This window comes from Seriola dumerili, unplaced genomic scaffold, assembly GCF_002260705.1.
Source record: "Seriola dumerili isolate Sdu_G_001 unplaced genomic scaffold, Sdu_1.0 BDQW01000091.1, whole genome shotgun sequence".
Lineage (NCBI taxonomy): Eukaryota > Metazoa > Chordata > Actinopteri > Carangiformes > Carangidae > Seriola > Seriola dumerili.
The window spans coordinates 1794083-1815372 of NW_019174346.1; the positions used below are offsets into that span (position 1 = coordinate 1794083).

The following is a 21290-nucleotide window of genomic DNA, read 5'->3' on the forward strand; positions in this document are numbered from 1 at the left end:
TGTGGATTTTGATATTATTCTCTCTAAAATCTATTTAATAGATGAGTATTGAGACTGTTAATGAGTATAAAATGCAGTGTCACACGTCTCCTGTTTTTAAACATAGAAAATACCTGTTTAGTGGTTCCACACGTGATCTTCTGTAGAAGACCTTGAAAGTAAAAATGTTGCATGAAATGATAATATCTCAATATATTCTATATTTTCAAAACATACTTAATACTACATATTACAAAAATACTGAACTATTGTCATGTAAAGATTTACCTCTGGGGTCCCAGCATTCAGCCACTGTGCGCGATCCAAACTTGTCTCATGTTGATTAACAAGACTTACCATTAACATCCCACTACTCTTTTACTGAGGTTAGCTTTGAAAATAGAAAGGATGACTTTTTAACTACGATTATTAAACATTAATATTACATTTACTTCAATCTGAATTATCAAAAGTATATACAGAATGTATTATTGTTTTTCATAACTTACGAGTGACGGGTTCAAGTCTGTCCTTGGTGAGCTTCCGTCAGTGTCCATAGTTGAAGAGAGAGACATGGCATTAAGGGGAGGGGACTGGTAACTTGCATGAAAATTACTGTTAGATGTGACCAACAGCATGTTCATATGAGCAGAGGGTGTGAACTGGGAGACAGCAGGTGAGTCCGGAGGTCTGCTGGCTGATGGTGTGGGAGATTGGGATGGACTTACATAAATGGCTGGGGGGGCAGTGTGTGAGGCTGCAGGTATCATGGCAGTGTGTGAGGCTGCAGGTGTGATGGCAGTGTGTGAGGCTGCAGGTCTCATGGCAGTGTGTGAGGCTGCAGGTGTGATGGCAGTGTGTGAGGCTGCAGGTCTGATGGCAGTGTGTGAGGCTGCAGGTCTGATGGCAGTGAGTGAGGCAGCAGGTGTGATGGCAGTGTGTGAGGCTGCAGGTGTGATGGCAGTGTGTGAGGCTGCAGGTGTGATGGCAGTGTGTGAGGCTGCAGGTGTGATGGCAGTGGGTGAGGCTGCAGGTGTGATGGCAGTGTGTGAGGCTGCAGGTGTGATGGCAGTGTGTGAGGCTGCAGGTCTCATGGCAGTGTGTGAGGCTGCAGGTGTGATGGCAGTGTGTGAGGCTGCAGGTGTGATGGCAGTGTGTGAGGCTGCAGGTCTGACGGCAGTGGGTGAGGATGCAGGTCTGATGGGTGTCAATGAAGCAGTGGGTGTGGCTGATGGAAAAGCAGGTAGAGACTGTGAAACTGTCTCAGGTCCAGCAGGTGGAGATGTTTCTAGTAGGGTATGAGTCCTTTCAGGTTCTGAGGTCTTGATGGACAAAACAAACTGCCTGATTAGTAATTAATATCAATGTACGCATATTCAAAAGGAGTGTTGGCCCAAAACAACAACAAAAACTCACCTCTAATGGCAGTGTAATATTGGTCTGGGGAATAATATAAACCCTGCTTCTGCCAGCTGCTGTCTTCAGTTCCTTCAGTGTATTTGCCTGAATTTTAGTCAGAACCCTGGACTTATCAGCTCTTGCAAGATGAAATCCAATTACATTTAAGCTAACTGTGGGAAAGTTTTAGCAGATGTAATTATTAAACTCTGGGAGAGTCCAAGAAAGTGGTACGTAACTTCTATGTGAGACTGACCCTGGCAAATTCTGACTTGGGATCCCTGCAAAATAATTAAAGAAAAAATTGTCAATATACTGACTCAATAATTTATTGTGTTTTACTTGCCACCGACTTAGATTCAAAGCCTTATTGTGTCTTTATAGGCCATGAACAACATACTTTGCTGTATTTGTTATGTTTGGAGCACAATTTCAATTCAATTTATTTATATAGCTCCAAATCACAACAGAAGTATCTTGGGGCACTTGTCACATAGAGCAGGTCTAGACGTACTCTTTGAGTTACAGACCTAACATTCACCCACAAGCAGCACTTGGTGACAGCAACAAGGAAAAACTCCCTTTTAACGGGGAAGAAACCTCAAGCAGAAGCGGACTCTGGGTGGGCGGGCATCTGTCGATATTTGAGCTATCTGCACACAGGCTACATCGTGATAAACATTGCTTTGTAAATGTTTAGGGTGTTTGCTTGACAAAATGAATCAGGGCTGGTCCTGCTCAGTACATGTGTAAAATAAATGGGATTAGAATAAAATCGTGATTTTGCAGTATTTGTGGTCAAGGGATTACCCTGCCCTATTATGTATTTGACACACCAAATAAATGGCATTTAAAGATGACAGACTGCAATTAATAATATTTAACGTATGTGGGCCGATGTTAAATGAAGCCAAAATTAAATGATATGAATTTTGATGCGGTTGTCTTGCTGCCAAAAGTGGAGCGTGATGGTTGTCTTTTAATGTTTTCCACATCGCACACTGGCCACACAGATATAATTAAACTTCATATCCAACACTTGCAAATATACAGTAATGTCGATGGGTGTGCATTTTCTGTGTAAATAAATACCAACAACTCAGGTGCATGCTCACATTCAAAACCAACACAGTAGGTACATTACCTAAGCCTATTCTGGTTAGTTTGCAGCATTCTGCATGTGGTGAAAGGACAACTTGATCAGCATTTGGCAACAGGAAGAGCTTTACTCTCCAAATTCCACTTGTCCTATTTTCAGGTGCTTGTGTTTCTGTACAAAAACAGAATATTACATATTGTTAGAACATTGCATATTGTTATACAACTGTGCCAGTAGCACCTCCAGCACATTAGGAATTTTAATTTCACTGTTACTTCACTGAGTACAGTTTAGCCAGGAAGGAGAAAACTTACAGATGACCATTTTCTTATAATAGGTTTCACTTTCTCTACCTTATCTCCCCACCTACAGTCCACCATTATGAGAGAATTATTAAGAATGACCACGATTATGGGGTTCTCATGTTATGTCCTCAGTCACAGACATAACATTTCAATATTTTACTATTGTTGACTATTGTTGACTAATGTAAAGTGGTTAGCGCTGTTGCCTCACAGCAAGAAGGTTCCGGGTTCGATAAGAGGTATGGTGTATGAATGTTTGGTGGTGGTCGGAGGGGCCGTTGTGCGCGAATTGGCAGCCATGCTTCCGTCAGTCCCCAGGGCAGCTGTGGCTACAAAACGTAGCTTACCACCACCGGTGAGAATGTGTAGGAATGAATGATGGTCTTTGGCTTTGGGTGTCTTGAAAAGCGTTATATAAATCCAAGGCATTTTTAAGCCTCACACAAACATGCTGTACATACAGACGGGTGACAAACCAACATAAAGTGTCTTAGTAAGGTGTTGCTGTCCTGCCAGAACAGCTTCAGAGTTCCTTTTTATTGATTCTACAGTCTCTGAACTCTTCTGGAGGGATATATCTTCATAAAGATATTGGTGGTGTTAGGTATTCAGCTGGGTTGAGATCAGGTGACTGTGAAGGCCAAAGCATATGATTCACATCATCTTCATACTCATCAAACCATTCAGCGACCCCTCGTGTCCTTTGGATGTCATCGTCATCCTGTGATCACTCACAACAACTTTGTATTGATTTGCAGTGACCCTTCCCTCTAAGGGGACAAGTGGACCCAAACCATGCCAGCAAAAAGCCCCCCACAGGATAACAGAGCCCCCAGATCCCCTTACTGTAGGGGTCAAACATTCAGACCTGGACAAGTTTTTCCTTTAATTTGTCACCTATCTGTGTGCACAAAAGCACATTTACACACACATTCTTTCTGTAGCAACACACAAAGATCACAGTTTAACCTTTACTAAAAATGTTAGGTAACATGTTGAACAACAGAACACAAACAAATCGATTTACTTAAAAGTATGAGTGTTTGCCTTTGTTAAATTGATGGCATTAATTAATTTCGAAATTATCCCAAAATTGTTTGACTTGCAGAAAAGGCATATTGTAAAAAACCTTGTTTTAATATTGTCATGATAATAAGTGATTAACATTCATCCAGTAGGCCTAATAGGAGTTTTCTCCTACTTTCTTTAGGCTAACTTTACACATTATAGCCAGCAACCAGCCGTACCTGGTTAACTGTCCAGGCCGGCTCCAACATGAATTGTAAAAGACCAAACATGATGAATTTAAAAGCCACTCGCGAGTTAGCAGTGACAGTGAAACAGTTTTTAACATTAACGCTAATACTCATTTAAGAAGGCCTGGTAGTAGTTACCTGTCGTCGGACCTGCTCTTCTTCGCCTCTGAAATGTGTTTCTTGTGGCTCTCAGGATGTTGTCATCATTCCTCTGCGATGCCAATTCCCGTCTTGCTGCATCGAGCGCATTCCAGACGCGATCAATTACATTATTAAAGCCGATTTCTGCGGCAGCTTCATCTGAAGGATGGCTCATATCACTAGGAGCGCCGGCCATAAACGTTACGTCCAGGTGTTGGCTGCCACCTTCTGGTTCCATCTGACCGTGTAAAAAGCGCGCAGAAGCCCCGTCAGTGTTTATGACTGTGCTATTATATGGATCTTTCTGAATAATGAAGTCGATTACAAATTATATGCTGCATCATGATTGATTATTTAATGTGGTGATCAACATTATCTATCTATCTATCTATCTATCTATCTATCTATCTATCTATCTATCTATCTATCTATCTAAGATAGTAGTAAAAGATTAAATTGATTTACTGGTATGTCTGGATGTGAAAATATGTTAGATTTGAAATGTTGCTGATATAATTCATAATCATTTGTAATTAACATAATAAATATCATAAAAAATAATTTTAATGAAATAGAACAGTCTTTTTCAAATAAATTGTGTAGTTGCACATTTTCTATACATAAAAAGATTAATGTTACATTCACTTTGCTTTTCATGTCGTTGTACATTTAATCTACCAAAATGCATTCAATTTATTGGCATGTTAATACAAAATAAAACAAATTAACACACTTCCAGAAATGGCTGCTACTAAAACTCAAGTTACTATACAGCGTGGGCACTTTAAGAGGTCCAGCACACAGTTTCAACACTGACCAATCAGAATATTTGTCCCGCCTGATTCATTTGCATGCAGTCCACTAGTACTACTAGTTGCCCTATTTCCGTAGTACTAGGACTACTAGTGAAGCTCAAAATGCTTACTAGTACTACTAGTAGGAGCCAAAATGTCCATTAGTTGCACTAGTTGAGTGTTTTTGGGCTTACTAGTACTAATAGTAAAAGCCAAAATTTCCACTAGTACTACTAGTAGGGAGTTTTTTACCTTACTAGTACTACTAGTAAGATCCAAAAAGTTTAACTAGTTAACTAGTAACACAGATTTTTGCCTTACTAATTAACTAGTAGAAGAATTTTGTCCGACTAGTAAGACTTTGTACCAAACATGTAAAGACTTTGAGCGAACATGTAGGAAATTTTTCGTACAATGTTGACACTTTCCTTTAACTAGTTGAGCCTCGCACCGCACTAGTAAGTGACTGCGCGCAACTAGTAAGACTTTTGTTTAACATGTTGGGCTATGGAAAGCCGTTTGAGCATTTATTCGATATCCTTGATATCAAACGTAAGTTTCCTCTACTAGTTCGGTCTTTGGCAGCACTAGTGGGACATTTTGTCAAACTAGTTGGCCATTTTGCCGTACCAGTCGAACAAAAACTGTTAGTTAATAAAAGATAATGAGTTCCTCTGTTTGTCATAAGCTAGCAGCCAATGTTAGTTAGTCACCTGCAGTTATAAATAGAGTCATGCTGGAGGAGGTTTTCCCACATTTAACAACCCAACAGTTGTTGTTATTAATGACTTATAACTGATCTGAAGCATTTGTGATTTATTAACCAGTAATAGAGGCAGTATTGACCCTTTAGAGACTGTGCCTTATGCCCATTTAATGAACCCTCTACTGTCTAACGGTCCTGTCACTAGGTGTTTATCTTACACTTGGTGAGATGTTACACCACGATGATGCATCAGAGTCTGTGACCCAAATATTCTGAAAGCTGAAATTATAAATAATATAATCATTTATTTTATCAGTCTGTGCTACATTCTCCATTTAGATAGATGTTACTAAGAACAACGTCCCTGTAGTATTTTAATAAGAGTCATATTCTGATAGCTGTTAACCAAAAAAATGATACAGAGATGATCTCACCATCAAAATACAGTATGTGTGTAAATAATGGTTGCTGTGCAGATATTTCTAATCAGGTCAAAGGTGATGAGTCACAGACGATAGTGTACACATGGCCGCTGTACCCACTGTATCGCTGCATGTAGCCTGAATGAGGTTTAATGTTTCTCTGTGGGATCTGAACTGTTAACACTGTGATGTAGATGGCACACGCCATTTAAATTAATCTATAGATTTCATTGATGAAACTTTAAATGTCATTGTTATCGTGACTTCCAATGCATTATGGTTCTTCATACTCTGAGAGGGGATTATAGTTTTAACAGCAGATGAATAGGATGAAATGCACATAACCCATTGTTTGTACAAATGAGTAGACTGAAGTGGTGTGTGTGTGTGTGTGTGTGTGTGTGTGGAAGTTACTGACTCTAAACATGACTGTGTGAGGTAACTCTAGACGAATGCAGAAACGTGGACTTGTCCTGTATGTCTGCAGGTCTCATGTATTTCTGAAACACACTAACATGTAATCAGGATGAATTAAGGAAAGAGGTTTATCTTTGTATTGGTAATAAATTTATGCTTATTCATACAGGTCAGATAAGGTCCCAGAAATGCAGTCAAAATTGCATCTGCCCATTGTTGCACACCCACAAATCACATGAAGCACACACAAAAGTACAAGTTGTCATAGATACTGTTTTTCCAATATACATATATTTCATGATGTTCATCAATATAATAAGACATTGATAGATTTACACTACAATTATTTTATGTACTTTAGTTTGTCACTCAGTCTCCTCTCCTTTACGTTGAGTCAACCTTGTTTAGTTTCTAATCCCATACCAAATGACAGCACAATAAATCTATCAATAAATAAAAGCAAAAGAAAAGAAAGAAAGAAAATAAAACTGAGCACATTGCCCGTGATCCTCCAGCCCTGTCCCTCCAGTGAGGCCAGACGAAAAGGGGCAACATGGACCTCCATCCCAGAAACCCCAGTCCCAAAGAGAAATCAAAAATCTTTCCTCAAAAATAAACAGATTTAAACAAAAAATATATCTTGTAGATACAAACAGCAATCTGATGTAAACTGTAGAATCATTCTAAGCATTCTGGACAATTGAAGGTAAAAATACTTTTTTTTCCCATTAGCTCCCCATTTTCTTTACCTTTACCCTTCAGTGCTTACACACAAACAATTAAGTGACATCTGGAGTTATTACTAAATTGATGCAAAAGAAAAAAAATACAATATTTGGTTCAAAACAAAACATGTTAACATACATTAAGTTGAATATTGTATGTTTATAGCCATCCAGCGAACATTCAGCGACTCATAAGGTTCCCTCCTGTTGCTGTGTTCATCCCACCTGGGGGCAACAGTAAGCTCTGAACATATCACACCTTGTTTTGTTGAAGGTTTGGATCTTCTGTTGGTCTCTGTCTTTCTGCTTGGCTCCTTCCAAGTTTGAATTACAAGTCCATCAGTTGGAATTCAAACCTGGAAGAGGGTCTGAACACTTTTCCTCCTCGGATCACCCCCAAATGACCTGAACACAGCGTTAAGTTGAGATCACTGAACAATTCCTGAGGTTGACATAAGACAATATTCTCCATCAAATCATGTTCCCATCCCTCCAAAAAAATAAAAAAAAATAAAATCAAAGAATCACAACAGAAAAAGTGCCACGGTGTTAAAATATATTATGCGCACTTCTTTTCATACAGACAATAAAGCAACAGAAAAAGAGAGCACTCACTTCATTTTCACAATTGTGACCAAATTGTTTGAGCACTCACAGGACAACAACTGGATTCATGGATAACACAGACGTCCTACCCCAATCAGTAGTGTTATTTCACTTCAGTCCACTGTGTGGTTAACTCCTGCAGGATGGCTGAAAGGACCACGTTTGAAAGCCTAAAGTGATTTTCTATTGCCAAAAACCCAATTTTTACAGTTTATTAATATAGTTTTTGTCCTCATATATATTTTGGTAAATCGCTAATACCTTAAACCTGAGGATATAGGACCCCCTACCCCCAAAACACCCCCATATTACGACACCGAACAATGCAGATTTTTTATAACATTTTTCTTTATGTCTAATAGCTATAGTTTGTTTCTGTCTTTTTCACTTTCAAACTTGGCAGCACTATGGAGACAGAGAAAAAAGAAGAGTTGTGCTATTATTAGTTACAGGATCATGTGTCTAAAAACTTGTTACAGATTAAAGAAGCTCTTCAGACCTGGATACACGTGGTGGGGAGACTGTATTGGAGATTTGAAGCATGCGGTCCTTATGTTTTGGTTTAATTTGCATATATTAGAAGGGCACACTCACAAGCCAAACTGGCACACCATATAAATAGTGTGTCGTCGTTAAGAGGTCCTGTAATCGTGGATAGATAGGGTAAGGGCATAAGCTATTTAAAACAGACTCGGACGGTTGGAATAACCTGTTTCTCTCTGCTTGTTTTTGATGGCAGTTGGCAGCATAAGCGTGGGAATCTGGTCTTTGGTAATCTTCTGCAGGTTACTTTTGTTCTATTAAGAGTAAAACACATAAGGGAGCGGAGAGGAAGAGTGGGTTTCTTGAGGTTGGGGTCCTTCCTAATGGAACTGGCCGACAGATCTGTAACCTCTCTGCTTGTGTACTTCAGTGGTCAAGGAAACAACGTGCCCTCACTCTGAGATTTAAGCGGCCTAATCTGTCGGGATAAACTAGGGATATTCCCAAGACAGAGCTATTCTAACACACTCACACACACACACTTACACTGCTGCTCCTGCGCGCGCACACACACACACACACACACACATACACACACACATCCTGTAGGATTCTGAATCAGTGAGTTGAGCAAAAGGGGGGCTGGTTGTTTCTACTCAGCTCGTGGGGAAGATAAAAAGTCATGTTGAAAAGAGAGAAGGCTGCTAAGGCTTTAAACACACTTGATCTGAAATATTGCAGGTGGTTTTGTGGTCTCTATAGCCGTCCAGTGGCTGTAGCCTGCAGCTGAACTTGTTAACATGGCATCAGTGGCAGCAAAGCAGGAGCTGAGTTGCTCCCTGTCAAGCACTTATTAATGCAGGCCTGCACACTTAGAAATCCTCCAGTTCATGAAACACAGATTTGATTAAATAACTGAACTGCAACTATCTCCAAGCTTTGATTGACTACGACCACAAGCAAAACCCTGCAAATAAAAAATGGTTTCAAATCCCTAAAAGTACCTCTCCTGGTTTTAAGGAATTTTAGCTTTGCCTTCTTATAAAGGCCTTTTTTTGACAGAGCATTAAAAACCAAGTGCATCACATTGTCCTGTTCTCCTGCTCAAGTAGCCAAAAGGGTCATATACACAGGAGCAGATGCCAAAAACAGTAAAAGAATAAGTCAAGATCAAACCAGCGAGGGCACCAATGAAAGAAATAATTGCAGTAACAATAGAAGCCTCTCCCTTGTTGTTTGGCAGTGTATAACGCATGGAGCTGAATTACAAAAAACACACCAGACAGAGGTAAAGAGGAGCTTACTGCTGTTGGCAGCAAAGTGGTACTGATTGCACACTTCCTCTTTACCTGTCTGTTTCACACAAAAATATACTATAATAAAAAATATAATCTATTATATTTAGAAAAGAAAAAAGGCCTTAACTACAGGGAGAAACACTGAGACAGAACCACTGCACTAGCAAAACACTCTTCTTAGGAATGCTACCATTTTTTTTTTTTTTTGAACCATTGCTTCTCATGTTTCTTGTCACTAACCTACCCCAAAGTTAGCAGACAGCTGAACTGAAACTCATCTGTGAATTTGACAATTTCCTCATTAGCCTCTGTCCCTGTTCCTGAATTTGCAAATAAGGCTAAATTGTTTTGTTTTTTTTTTTTGTTTTTTTTTTGTATGTGCTCTTCATGTGGAGAGGTTTTGCTGCAGGAGGATCTTCTTTGGCCAGGCTATTGACCAGCCAGACAGCGCCATCAAAAACAAGGTTGTTTGTGCATTTTAAACAGATTTTCTGCAGTCAAGCACCCCCCCTACACAAACTACACGTGTGAGGGCGTGTGACTGAAAATATTCTACAGTAACTAACAGAAGTAACTGGAGACTAAGGCTTCTCAGTATCGACGTAGGTAACGGGCCAGTGAGAATTAACCTTTGCTTTATGAAACTTTTTTCCCGTTTATTCCCCTGGCGTTTGAATTGTTTTTCAAGCCCATATCCACAGTTTGACATGAATGACATCTCCACAGTATACTGCAAGTGTAATGTTAAGATAACATCACTGATATTAGAGAAAAAAAGAAGTTGGACAGACTGAAAGTCTAATCCCGTCTATCCAAAACGAACCCTTACAGCTATTGACTATAACTTTTTTCTCCTATGGTTTTTATGACCAACGTTTCGACACAAGTTTCATCGCATGTACATTTTTTAAAGATACTTACACTTACATGTGCTACAGTAAGAGCATTTGCACTAGACTGCAATGAAGGAATGTTTTCGAAATAAGACACTACGTAATCATTAAAAAAAAAAGAAACATCTACAGACATTGGTCCAACTTTACTATGGCAGTTTTGAAATTATTAGAAGAAATAGAGATGATGACGCATGCTGAGACAGAAGAGGAGTGTGGTGTCAAAGAGACTCGAGATGAGGTGGACAGACAGATGAGGGTCAGGTGGAAATGAGTGGGATTGATGATTAATGGGGATTAGTTGAACAATTCATGCATTGTTTATGTGGTTGATGGATGTCAGCGAGCACTGACTCTCAGGAAGCCACGAAAGAAGTTAAGACTTGAGTTCTTGATGGCATCAAGTTATAGAAATCTGAAGCTGAAGTAGCAGAAACCTGGGGAAGTTTAAGGGCAGTTTGTCTGTGGAATAGCTCCAATTTCTCTAACTTCATGATTAGTTTTAGTACAAGTTTTAGTCCTCTGGCTTATTGTGAACGGTCTCAGTGGACACGGGTGACAGGTGAATTTGAAAATGAATTGGTATTTCATTAGTTAAACGGAGACTAACTCCACTGTGCAAAAATACACCGAAAAGAGAGAGAAAGCCGGGGACAGACAGATGATGAGAACATGCAAGATACACACTTCGATTAATAGGCAGTAGTTAACGCTGAAGCATACGTAAAATTAATACAAAAATTAAAAAATACAAAATGCACACACACACACGCACACACACCTACAAAACAGTATATATCAGAATAAAACTCTACAAAGAACTATATATATCAGTTATGTAACAATTATCGCCAATCGTTGTTTCCTTTTCTGTTGTTGCATCGTCACAAGTGTTTGGTTCTCAGTATGGCAGGTTAGAAAAGCCAAGAGTACCCAGAAAGGAGACAGGGCCACACACTCACAGGACAAATATTGACAGGGGTCCAGAGGGGAGGTGGTGGAAGTGGGGGAGCCATGGGGCCCTGAAGGGTTTAGGGGTGTTATATCAAGGCTAATCAGGGAGATATATATATATATATATATAATAAACTAATTATCTGTGGTTAATCTTGTCATCAATTTGAGGGTTTTGTTTTTTTGTAGCAAGGAAGTTGGGATCAGACTGGGGTAGGACCAACTCTTCTTAGGTGCTGAAGTACACTGTGGAAAGAAACAAGACAAGAGACATGATGAAGTCTAATTCATAATGATTTAAAATACAGGATCATCATTTCCTTCCAGAAAAATGTTTGGATTTGTTAAAATGGAAACTATTTTGTTTTCAAATAAAATGTCTTGTTTCATTCTGGGACATTCCTCATACTGTATATATGTGTTCAATATGTGAAAGACAATTGATTAATAATAACAATGATTAATTTATGTGTACACAAAATATGAAAGTATTCTTACCAATAATGACGATGAGGACAATCACGCATATCACACCCAGGATAATCATCATCTGTAGTCAGTGGATTTTCAGAAGAAGTTGTTAGAGAAGCAGAAGGATGTAATTTTTGACATACTATTGTATAATCTTATGACATCTAACAAGAGCATATTAGATAGTAAATGTAGATGTCGATGTCTTGTATATCAGAAATCAACAGTTGCGACCGGCCTCATTTTCAGAGGCTTCCCTCTATGTTCTTCTGTCAGTGGGACGGAGCAAAGCAGCTTTTACACACATGTATTTGTTATTTGAGTGAGTTCGTCTGCATGTCCTCACCTTGGCGTTCTTCCACCAGTATTTATTCTTCAGTTTTGCAGCGCTGGTCTCAAACTGAGAGGCTCCAGCCTGCAGGGCATCGGCCCTATCGTCCAGTTCTGACAGCTTCTGATCACGCTCCAGAACCTTATCCACGTTTACACGCATGATATCCACCACCTGGGGAAAGAGACACAAAGCAGTGCAGCGTAATCAGCTCATGACTCTGTGTGAGCGTCTGACAGGATGGAGCTGGACTGGTAACACGGTTTTAATCATTACATAAATGACTAGAGTCAATCACCTTCCCAACAATGAAAGGTTTGTGTTTCTTCTGTTAGAAATGTGTGTACTCTCTGAGCACGGAGCCAGGACTGGACCACCAGTAGGTCCAAACGTCCACGTCCGAGCCTGACAACATGACGTGAAGCCAGGTGTGGACTCACCTCATCCACTTGTGCCTGTGTCTGCTGCAGACGGCGGTTGCTGGTGAGGTTGGGAGGGGCCTGACTCCCTCCCTCTGGTGCAGGGGCTCCAGCGGCTGGGGCAGACCTGTTGATAACAAAATACAAATATAAAGTGGTTAAAGGGCCAGATCAAAAAGAAAGAGAATAAGAATGGCTGGGTATTACAGTTAACAGATTTTAAATGAGTGACATTTTGCAATTGTAAGTCTAATTTTACTCAATTGTACATCAGTCAAATGTCTTTAACACAAGATAAACTGTTCAAATGTGAAATACAGATCAAATATTTCAGACTCATTTCTCATGATCATTAATGACCTTCCTCCCTCTTCCTCTCTGTGGTACATGTTTCATATCTGTTACCATACAGTGGGTACCTGAGGAAGAGGTTTGGCACATTAAATATGGGGGGAGGTCACAAATATTATATTAATAATATTAATATTTATTTGGGTGATTATTTGTCATTTTCAATTCAATAGTTGTTAGTGTGGAGTTTTTGTGTGAACTGACCAGATCTGGCAGATACAGGATAATGACAACACGATGGAGACTGTGGGACAGTGTGTGAATCAAAAGGACGGAAAGGTTCACACATTTACACGTGTGTATTGAGAAGTAAAAATAAGATCGAATTTGTAGGATTTGTAAGATTGAGAGATGACCACAGATGAAGAATTCCTTATGTTAGCACTGCAGAGTTCAGATAATTACCGTCTATCACAAAAGATCAGCTGGGCTTTGCAAAAGTCAAGTTGATTTGTCATGTCACGTTGTATTGTGCCCTACATAGTCCTATTCTTTCAGATGCACCAATAATGACCGTGAGGGGCCGAGAGTTTAAGTGAGAGTGTCATTTGCCACTGAAAAGTGAAAGCACCACGAAAAGTGCCTCGTGTTCACGTTAACATGTTCTGCTACCTCTGCTCTCTGCAGCAAGGGAAGCAAATGCACCAGAAATATTAATATGTATACAATTTAATATTTACAAAGTAATAATTGATTTTATTTGATTTTTTTATTCTATTTTTCTTTTCACAAGTAAAATGCTTATCCTCTTCCATCCTGTTGTTGTTGATTGTGTGATTCCTAAATGAATGATGAAGAATGAAAGATAAACAGAAACCTGTGTTGAGTGACAGTTTCTACAGTGAAACCTATAGACCAACTGTCATGCAGACAAATCCTAATGATCCAAGACTAATCACAAACACAGAGCCGACATCAGGTAACAGCTGAGCCACAACCGACCCAAAGCAGCAGACCTGACAGAACTGACAGATTCAGCAAATGAGTATCATTCACCAAATTCTCTGACAAGCTGTTTTTAACACTGGAGGAGAAAATGCACTTTTAACTCCCCCCTTTCTTCTGGTACACCATTTTCATTCCAAATAAAATACGTTGCTGAAAGATGAGTGAGATCATCACATGGGAATCAATAATGTTGTATTTATAGCCATTCCTACACACGTAGGACTGTTTCCAGCACAAGAATCAAGCCTAGTTCTACACTGAGGACATGTTCATAATAATATTTCTCTCTTTTGTTTTAATGTAGAAATGGTTATTGTTGAGGGTGACTGTGTACTCCATTCATCTCATATCTGACCTACAACCTATCATTGATTTTTTGTAGAAAACAAAGTTGTTTATTTGAAAAGATACAATTTCCTGTAAAGTGAAAGTTTAACCCTACATGTTTTCACTGAAACACAGAATGGACAGCAGGCACAATGTGTTATTGACAGCGTTATTGATTATAACCATGAAAAAACAACACCAACAACCTACTAATATGAGTTAGCATCTGCCCATATCGAAACAAAGTTTTTAAATTAAATCTTAAATCCTCTGCTACATGATGTAGCAGCAGGTAAATAGAAAGGCTTATGAAAAATGCTTGAAAGGCTTAAGATGAAGGAGGAGCAGCTAAATGTGCTTCATTTAGCATTCTTTATTGCTATCCACCAATCAATCAATGAAATGGAAAATGAAATTGTAACCTTGTACACTGTGATAAAAGGCTGTAGTATGTTGTGACAATAAATGTGAATAAGCTTCTCTAGCAGTGAGAGACAAAACTCTGTATAAAGGTCACCTTTACATGCTCACACATTACTAATCCTCTAACAACAACAAATCCTCGTGAATAGTTGGTGGTGCTGGTGGTCACTGTCAGCTGCCAACTGGCCCAAACAGAAACTGACCATATAAAAACTCACGGCTTTATTATTATTATGTGTCATGTTTTATGTCTTCAAACAGCTGTAACAGTATTAAAATTGTACATTGTGGATATTCACTTTCATATTCTTTCAACAAAGGTGTAGGAGGTTCACACTATCGTCGCCTCTGAACTGGCACCTCAACCAACCAAGAAGTCTTGTTAGTGCACTGTCAACATTTCTCACCAGCTTGCACACCCTGTGAATAACTGTCGACTTTGAGGGACGAACTGGAAGCGCCACAGAAAGGTGGAGTAACTACTTTTAATCCGCTACTTTGGTGGATAATCTCCACTTTTAATTGAAGGTGATAAATTGAATTGAGACTTTGCATGCTTCCCTAATTAGGGCACATACAACGGTAATATCCCCTCATGTTTATAGATTAATCTCTTGATTTGAGTGATGCAATAAACAGATATTGGTAGTGAATTAAGTCTCAAAATTGCGAGAAGAGAGACTGTTAGCCTTTTGAAAAACTGTACGTACCCTCTAGTGAATTCATGTCTGGAGTTAACTTGCTCCTATGAGCACATATTTCAGTTTCCTCCCATTTTACAGATCAAAATCAGTAAAAACCACAGAACAGAGAGAACAGAAATTAACCTATCAATCAAAAATACAAGTAAGACCCTTATCTGATGCAGGCAGCTAACCTAACATGCTGGGTTTGTTAAGGTTTAACAGGTCTCTGTCTACATAAAGCGAGTCCACCAACAATGTCAGATTCTCTATGAAAGCTAAATATATTCAACTCTCTTTATAGACACGGTCTATAAAAATGGTCTCTAAAGAGTGCTGCTGAAACAACTGAGATCTCTGTGCAGTGTTTCCAGGGATCCTCAATATGATTAAGGATAGATAGATAGATGGATAGATGGATAGATAGATAGAACCTATTTTACACTTGATTTAAAACCATAATAATAAATGAGGTCCCTGGTCTAATGGTTTGGGTGGTCACTGTCGTGGAAAAGCGGCTGCCTGACTTTCAGCACTGGAGAGCGACATTTCAGGACTGGACAGCGCCACAGCAGCTCAGACCTGAAACCGTGTGATCCCGGCCTCAGTGGTCCATTCTGTTTGATGTCACTGAACTGGAAACTAACCCACAACACTTTCATGTCTGACCGTACTCAGACCCAGCAGGCCTACATGATGTGCTGTAGGACATCACGTTTCACGACGAGCACGACGGGCCTGTAAATACACGGAGAGCCCACCCGACCACGTCGAGGGCGGGGAGGTTCCTTTGGGGTGGGAGGGGGGGTGGGGGGATTTTAAACACTTGGATTATAAGACAATGTCGGTGAAAGATATTACAACCAGTCAACAGGGTGAATGTAATCAGGCATGTTTCCACTGTTCAATAACACAGGCTGTTTCTACGTTGTAACTGTCTGCTATGCGAAAACGGACAGACGCGGCTGTCACGGCTCTTTCCCCCGCCTGCCTTTCATATATGTGCATCATGTGCAGTCTGAAAACACAAAGGAACAAATAAGGGACCGAAACAGAGACATTTTACGGGATTCATTTGGCTACGAAGACGCAAACAGCCGGGGAATATGGTGAGATATATAGCTGTCCGCCCTCGCACGACAATCGACGACATACAGTAGGAGGCTAGGCTACCCCCACCCCCAGCTGTAGTGCAAATATCACGTAAACTAGGCCTGAGCCTAAGTCAGAGCTAATAATACCACCGTCTATAAGAAGGTCTAAACGGCGTTCGTCGAATAATGTCGAAGCTTTAAATGTTCAACAGGCAGATTGACCAGACCGTTTGGCGCTACTGATACAGATCATATGGCTTGTTCAACATTATGTCCTTGCTGTTTCTAGAATTAGCCTAATCGTCACCTGCGGCTCAGACACACACGAATGAAGCCCTGGAAATGTTTCACAAGGAGAAGAAAAGGCTTTATTGTGCGTTTGGTTTGGTTGTGGTAGTTTTTAATTAGCCCGTGGAAACGCGTACACACGGTGTCCTTTTCAAATCAAACCAGTCCAAACTGGAAAAAAAAATGCGTGCGTGCTGGCTCGAGTGAAAAGGCACCACACGACAATGTGAAGGAGACAGGCGATAAACACGGAGCTCGTTCACCGTGAAAACGCCCCAAAATCAGGCTAATAAGGAGTTTAATGACGGATAAAAGCCGAAGCCTCCGTCTGCTCCAAGGTTAGGCCGACGTGTTAGCCTCGATACGTTTACGTTTGGGTCACATTATCGGAGGAACACAGCTCTGAAATGAAATCTATCACCAATATATCTCGATCATAGTCGGATTTACGTGACTCCAGTGAAATAACCTGAACATTTGATGGTAAAGAAACCCGAGACCCATCAGACACTATTCATCCCACAGAGCCTGCCAGCACCAGTCCTGAGGACGGGGTTGGGATTCATTAATAAATCAGGATTTGGGGAAAAAAAAAAAAAAGGAGCTTTAAAACGGAGCTGAAGTCTACTTACATTTTCCTTGTAGTAGTGGCTGGACAGCTGTGCTGAAATCCGGACTGGAAATGTTAGCGCGGTGTGAGTGGCTGGCAGATGGATGTGGATTGCCTGGTGCGCTCCTCTCTACCCTCTGGCAGCCTTTGGTTGGTTATTGTGGCGTTTCCCTGCCTATATAGCCGAGGAGGAGCACTGGCTTGTATCTCCCACTGAGATGTGTCCCCTCGCTACAAAACCCTTTTTTTTCTCTCTCCTCGCTACTTCTACGGCGATGCGGCAGCTGCAGGCTATAACTGGAGCCCGGCGCTGTCAGAGTCCGTGCGGTAATGAAGGTGTAATAAACAGCCGCCTGGATTAGGTGGACAAAGATGGCTCGGTGACGTCAATCGCGGCGAGTTTCATGTTGAGATGGGAGGCCGGGACTTCAAACACACCGCTTTTTAACGCTCGTGACGGCGGAGTTTTCATCTGTAGCTGCTGGTGTTGGGGCTCTACTCGTGTTTGCTTTTCACACAGAACATGTCATGGTCATGTTTGGGTTTACAGCTCCACTAAAGGAGCTTATTTTGATGGCAAGTCTGTGTGTCAACAAAATGGCGTTCCTCGAAAGGGGGTGTGGCGAGTCTCGCAGTAGGTGCCTGGTTATCATTCATAGTAAATATGGATGAGGACGTAGAGAAGAGTAAACCCACCTGAGAGCAGTTTACCAGCCTTTTGTTTGGTACTGATCTGCATCACATTTGGTATGGTACACTGAATTAATGTGAGGACAGGGTCCTTTTAATGTGTTCTCAGCCTTGGTGCCCCCCAGGGCCCTGGTGACCCGCTCTGCTTCCTGTGGTGGGGGCTCTAGTTTCACAAGCAAAGTAAAAAATAAACTATGAATCATTAAAAATAAATGGGGGATGGATGTAAACTTTCCTTCTAAATAGATGATTTCATTCTTACTGACTTTTTCTTCTTTTTGTAAAGATTCTTTTAAAAAAGTGGATTTTTAAAAATGCTCCTGAGAGTATGACTGATTTTTCTCCAATCAGAAGTGGACGTCATGGCATCAGACCTACAGCCTTTGGCTAGGTCAACCTAAAACAACACCAATAAGGAACTACATACACTACTCTTAATTTATTGGTATGAATTACTGTAAGTTTCCACTTTACCCTCAAGAGAATTTATTGCCAGAAAGACGGACGTAATCTTTTACATCCGTCTATTGTGGCACAATCTTTTACATCCGTCTTTCTGGCAATAAATCTGTTAACATTAATGATATTTTTAATAGGTAGAGTTTGTTTAAGTAAACCTCCAAAAGGGTGGAAGCAGCTGTTACCTACAGGATCCAATCAGTAATCTGTACATAAATAGGCCTCAGTAGTTTTTATCTTTGATTCAGTTCCTTGTGAAAAATATTCACTAATGTGTTTGCAGAAAGAAAGAAGTGAAGCTAGACAGCAATACATACAGATCCTTGTCTAGACTATAGCCCTGAAGGCAGCTTCTTTCTTGTTGGTCTAGACTTTCATAAAATATCTTCAAAAACTCCAAAAACTCTTTCTGAATGCATGAATACTGTTGTAAAAAAATTATAATCATGTGTGTGTTGGGTGAGACTTTATATAACTATAACTTTATATTTGTGCAGTGTATACTGTTGGGCAGGTAATTAACACTGGGGAATCCCTAGTCAGATTAAATCCTGTCACACAAGCATCATTGTACATATCAAAGCTACTAAAGCTAACCTGATCCCACCTGACACCTCAATTGGCTTAAAGTAGATGTCCCAGGCTGAAATCTCATGTGAGTTAGTTAGACCTCACTGAACCACCACTGAACTCTTTCTACACCAAACACATGTTCACTACAGCAGCTTCTTGTTTCTTGTTTAGTGGAAAGAAAAACTACAAATATGTCTGATGCTCATCTGTAATAAATAATGAGAAGAAGAAGAATTTTACATTTCATTTATACAGTGCCTTTCAAAACAAGGTTCCAAGTTGCTTGGTCAGACCAAAACGAAAACATAAAGACTAAAAAGACAACAACAGTGTGTGTGTGTGTGTGTGTGTGTGTGTGTGTGTGTGTGTGTGTGTGTGTGTGTACTCAGTCGTCTGTCTAAACTTGGGCAAATAGCACATTTGTTATCCTCAGGATTTCGCACTGTGTTGTTTGAATAGATGAATCACAGGCTCTTCAGAGCTCTTACATCTAACAAAGACCTAAACACTGTTTTCGACTGTGACGCCGTATCAGCAGTGAAGCATAGTGGGTGAATGTGGGATTATTAAAGGAGGCTTTGCTGCAGTAGCAGCTGGGTAACAGGACTGAATGGAAGTACAGATTTAAAAGTCCTCATTTTTTTATAGATCTGTATTTTTCGATTATAAAAAGTTGAGAAACAGACAAAAGGCTTATTTATGAGCCAAGCTCTCCACAAATACACGTGTATATGCCTGCTCTGCATCTGTTCATTATTTAGATGACCTTTAACGAAGCAGCATTGAATTGCATAAACATGTTTATGCGTTCACAGAAACAGAGAAACAGAATCATTTAATTGAAATTATTGTGGCTAAAGATAAAGGAACCAGCAGATTTCTATAGGAGGCAGTAATGTGAATGTTACCTTCCTTGATAGATAAGTAAGATAGATAAGAACAAAAATACTCCAAGTTAGACAGATGATCACAACATTTCTGATATGATAGAGTCTGATCTCTCCAGCTTCTGTTGGGCTGCTGATAACATCCTCAACTGCTGTTCCTTTTATCCCCTTTCTCCTTATTTAACCCCCGACTTGTTGCTAGGCTAAATATAACCCATACACTGCAGTTATTACCCTGCATGAATCATTTTGCCACAGGATTGATAAACTGTGTTCTGAACACTGTCTGGACCAGCCATGCTTATAACGCGTGGTCCCATGTGATGTAGATTCAGTGTCACAGTTCAGGGTGACTCTAACATGAGGGATATTCTCAGAGCGGCTGTGGTTGTGCAGAAACAACCACATGGTGGCGCCATAACACAGCTTTGTTTCATTGCCAAACTCCTTAACCATGTAGTGGATGATGTTTTAGTGGCTGCTTCCCTCACAGCTGTCAACTCAGAGATAATGATGTTTTACAGAATCATGGTAAAATCTATTGTATGTATTTACATACACACGGCTGTTCTTGTTAAGTCTGTCTCTCCATCATTTTTTAACTTGACTCATTCTTTTCATTTCATTTTCATATTTACAGAAATAAAACTCTAATTTGTTGGTTATTGTTCGATGGTTTATGGGAAGAATTATCACACTGTGCTAATACAGATAAGACCTAACACCTACATCACACAGTTGATATTTTTGCCTCCAGCCGGCTCTTTTTTTTTATACCACCATCTTATTTTATTACTTCCACATAATAAATCAAACTAACTGAATCATCTCGATGTTTGCAAAACTGTGTGTTTGTGTTCTTTCAGTTTGATGGACATAAAAGCTGTCTTTCATAGAAGGATATATTTTGAGTTAATTAAGTGGATTAATCTGGATGGAAGCTGTGAACAAATCCATTGTCATGTATAACCTGTAACTGTTTCTCCCACATCGCGGATGAAGGAAGAATTCTAATGTGGGAGACATGGGTGCTTTACTTGTTCTGTTAGGCCCCGATCTATAATTGATCAAAGCTTTGAGCCATGACTTCGTCTGAGAAACCCACAAGCCCCCACAATTCTTCTGCTCCATGCTCCAAATCTAAAATGTTCGTCGAGAGACTTGAAGTACGGAGTATTCTGCCCAGACGTGATGAACCACAAAGACAGAAAACATAATATAAAGTCTCGTCCAGACCAACAGGAACAATGAAAGAGTCTG

The 21290-nt window shown here is 40.0% G+C and overlaps 1 protein-coding gene across 1 annotated transcript; it reads right to left on the reverse strand.

The window, feature by feature from the left end:
• Window positions 1–6786: 6786 nt before the first annotated feature.
• Window positions 6787–17740, reverse strand: LOC111222203 (vesicle-associated membrane protein 2). Its single transcript, XM_022745830.1, has 5 exons — window positions 17444–17740; window positions 12719–12824; window positions 12294–12452; window positions 11975–12026; window positions 6787–11722 (listed from the first exon to the last, which is right to left on the reverse strand). Coding segments are annotated over exons 1-5 (336 nt in total). The 5' UTR covers window positions 17446–17740; the 3' UTR covers window positions 6787–11705.
• Window positions 17741–21290: the final 3550 nt, after the last annotated feature.

What these genes read in the sequence shown, in the direction of transcription:
- LOC111222203 (XM_022745830.1), bottom strand. An exon ending in CACAGGCACAAGTGGATGAG is followed by an intron (nt 12,453 to 12,718) that starts GTGAGTCCACAC and finishes CTCTTTCCCCAG; the next exon opens with GTGGTGGATATCATGCGTGT. An exon ending in ACTGGTGGAAGAACGCCAAG is followed by an intron (nt 12,027 to 12,293) that starts GTGAGGACATGC and finishes CACTGACTACAG; the next exon opens with ATGATGATTATCCTGGGTGT.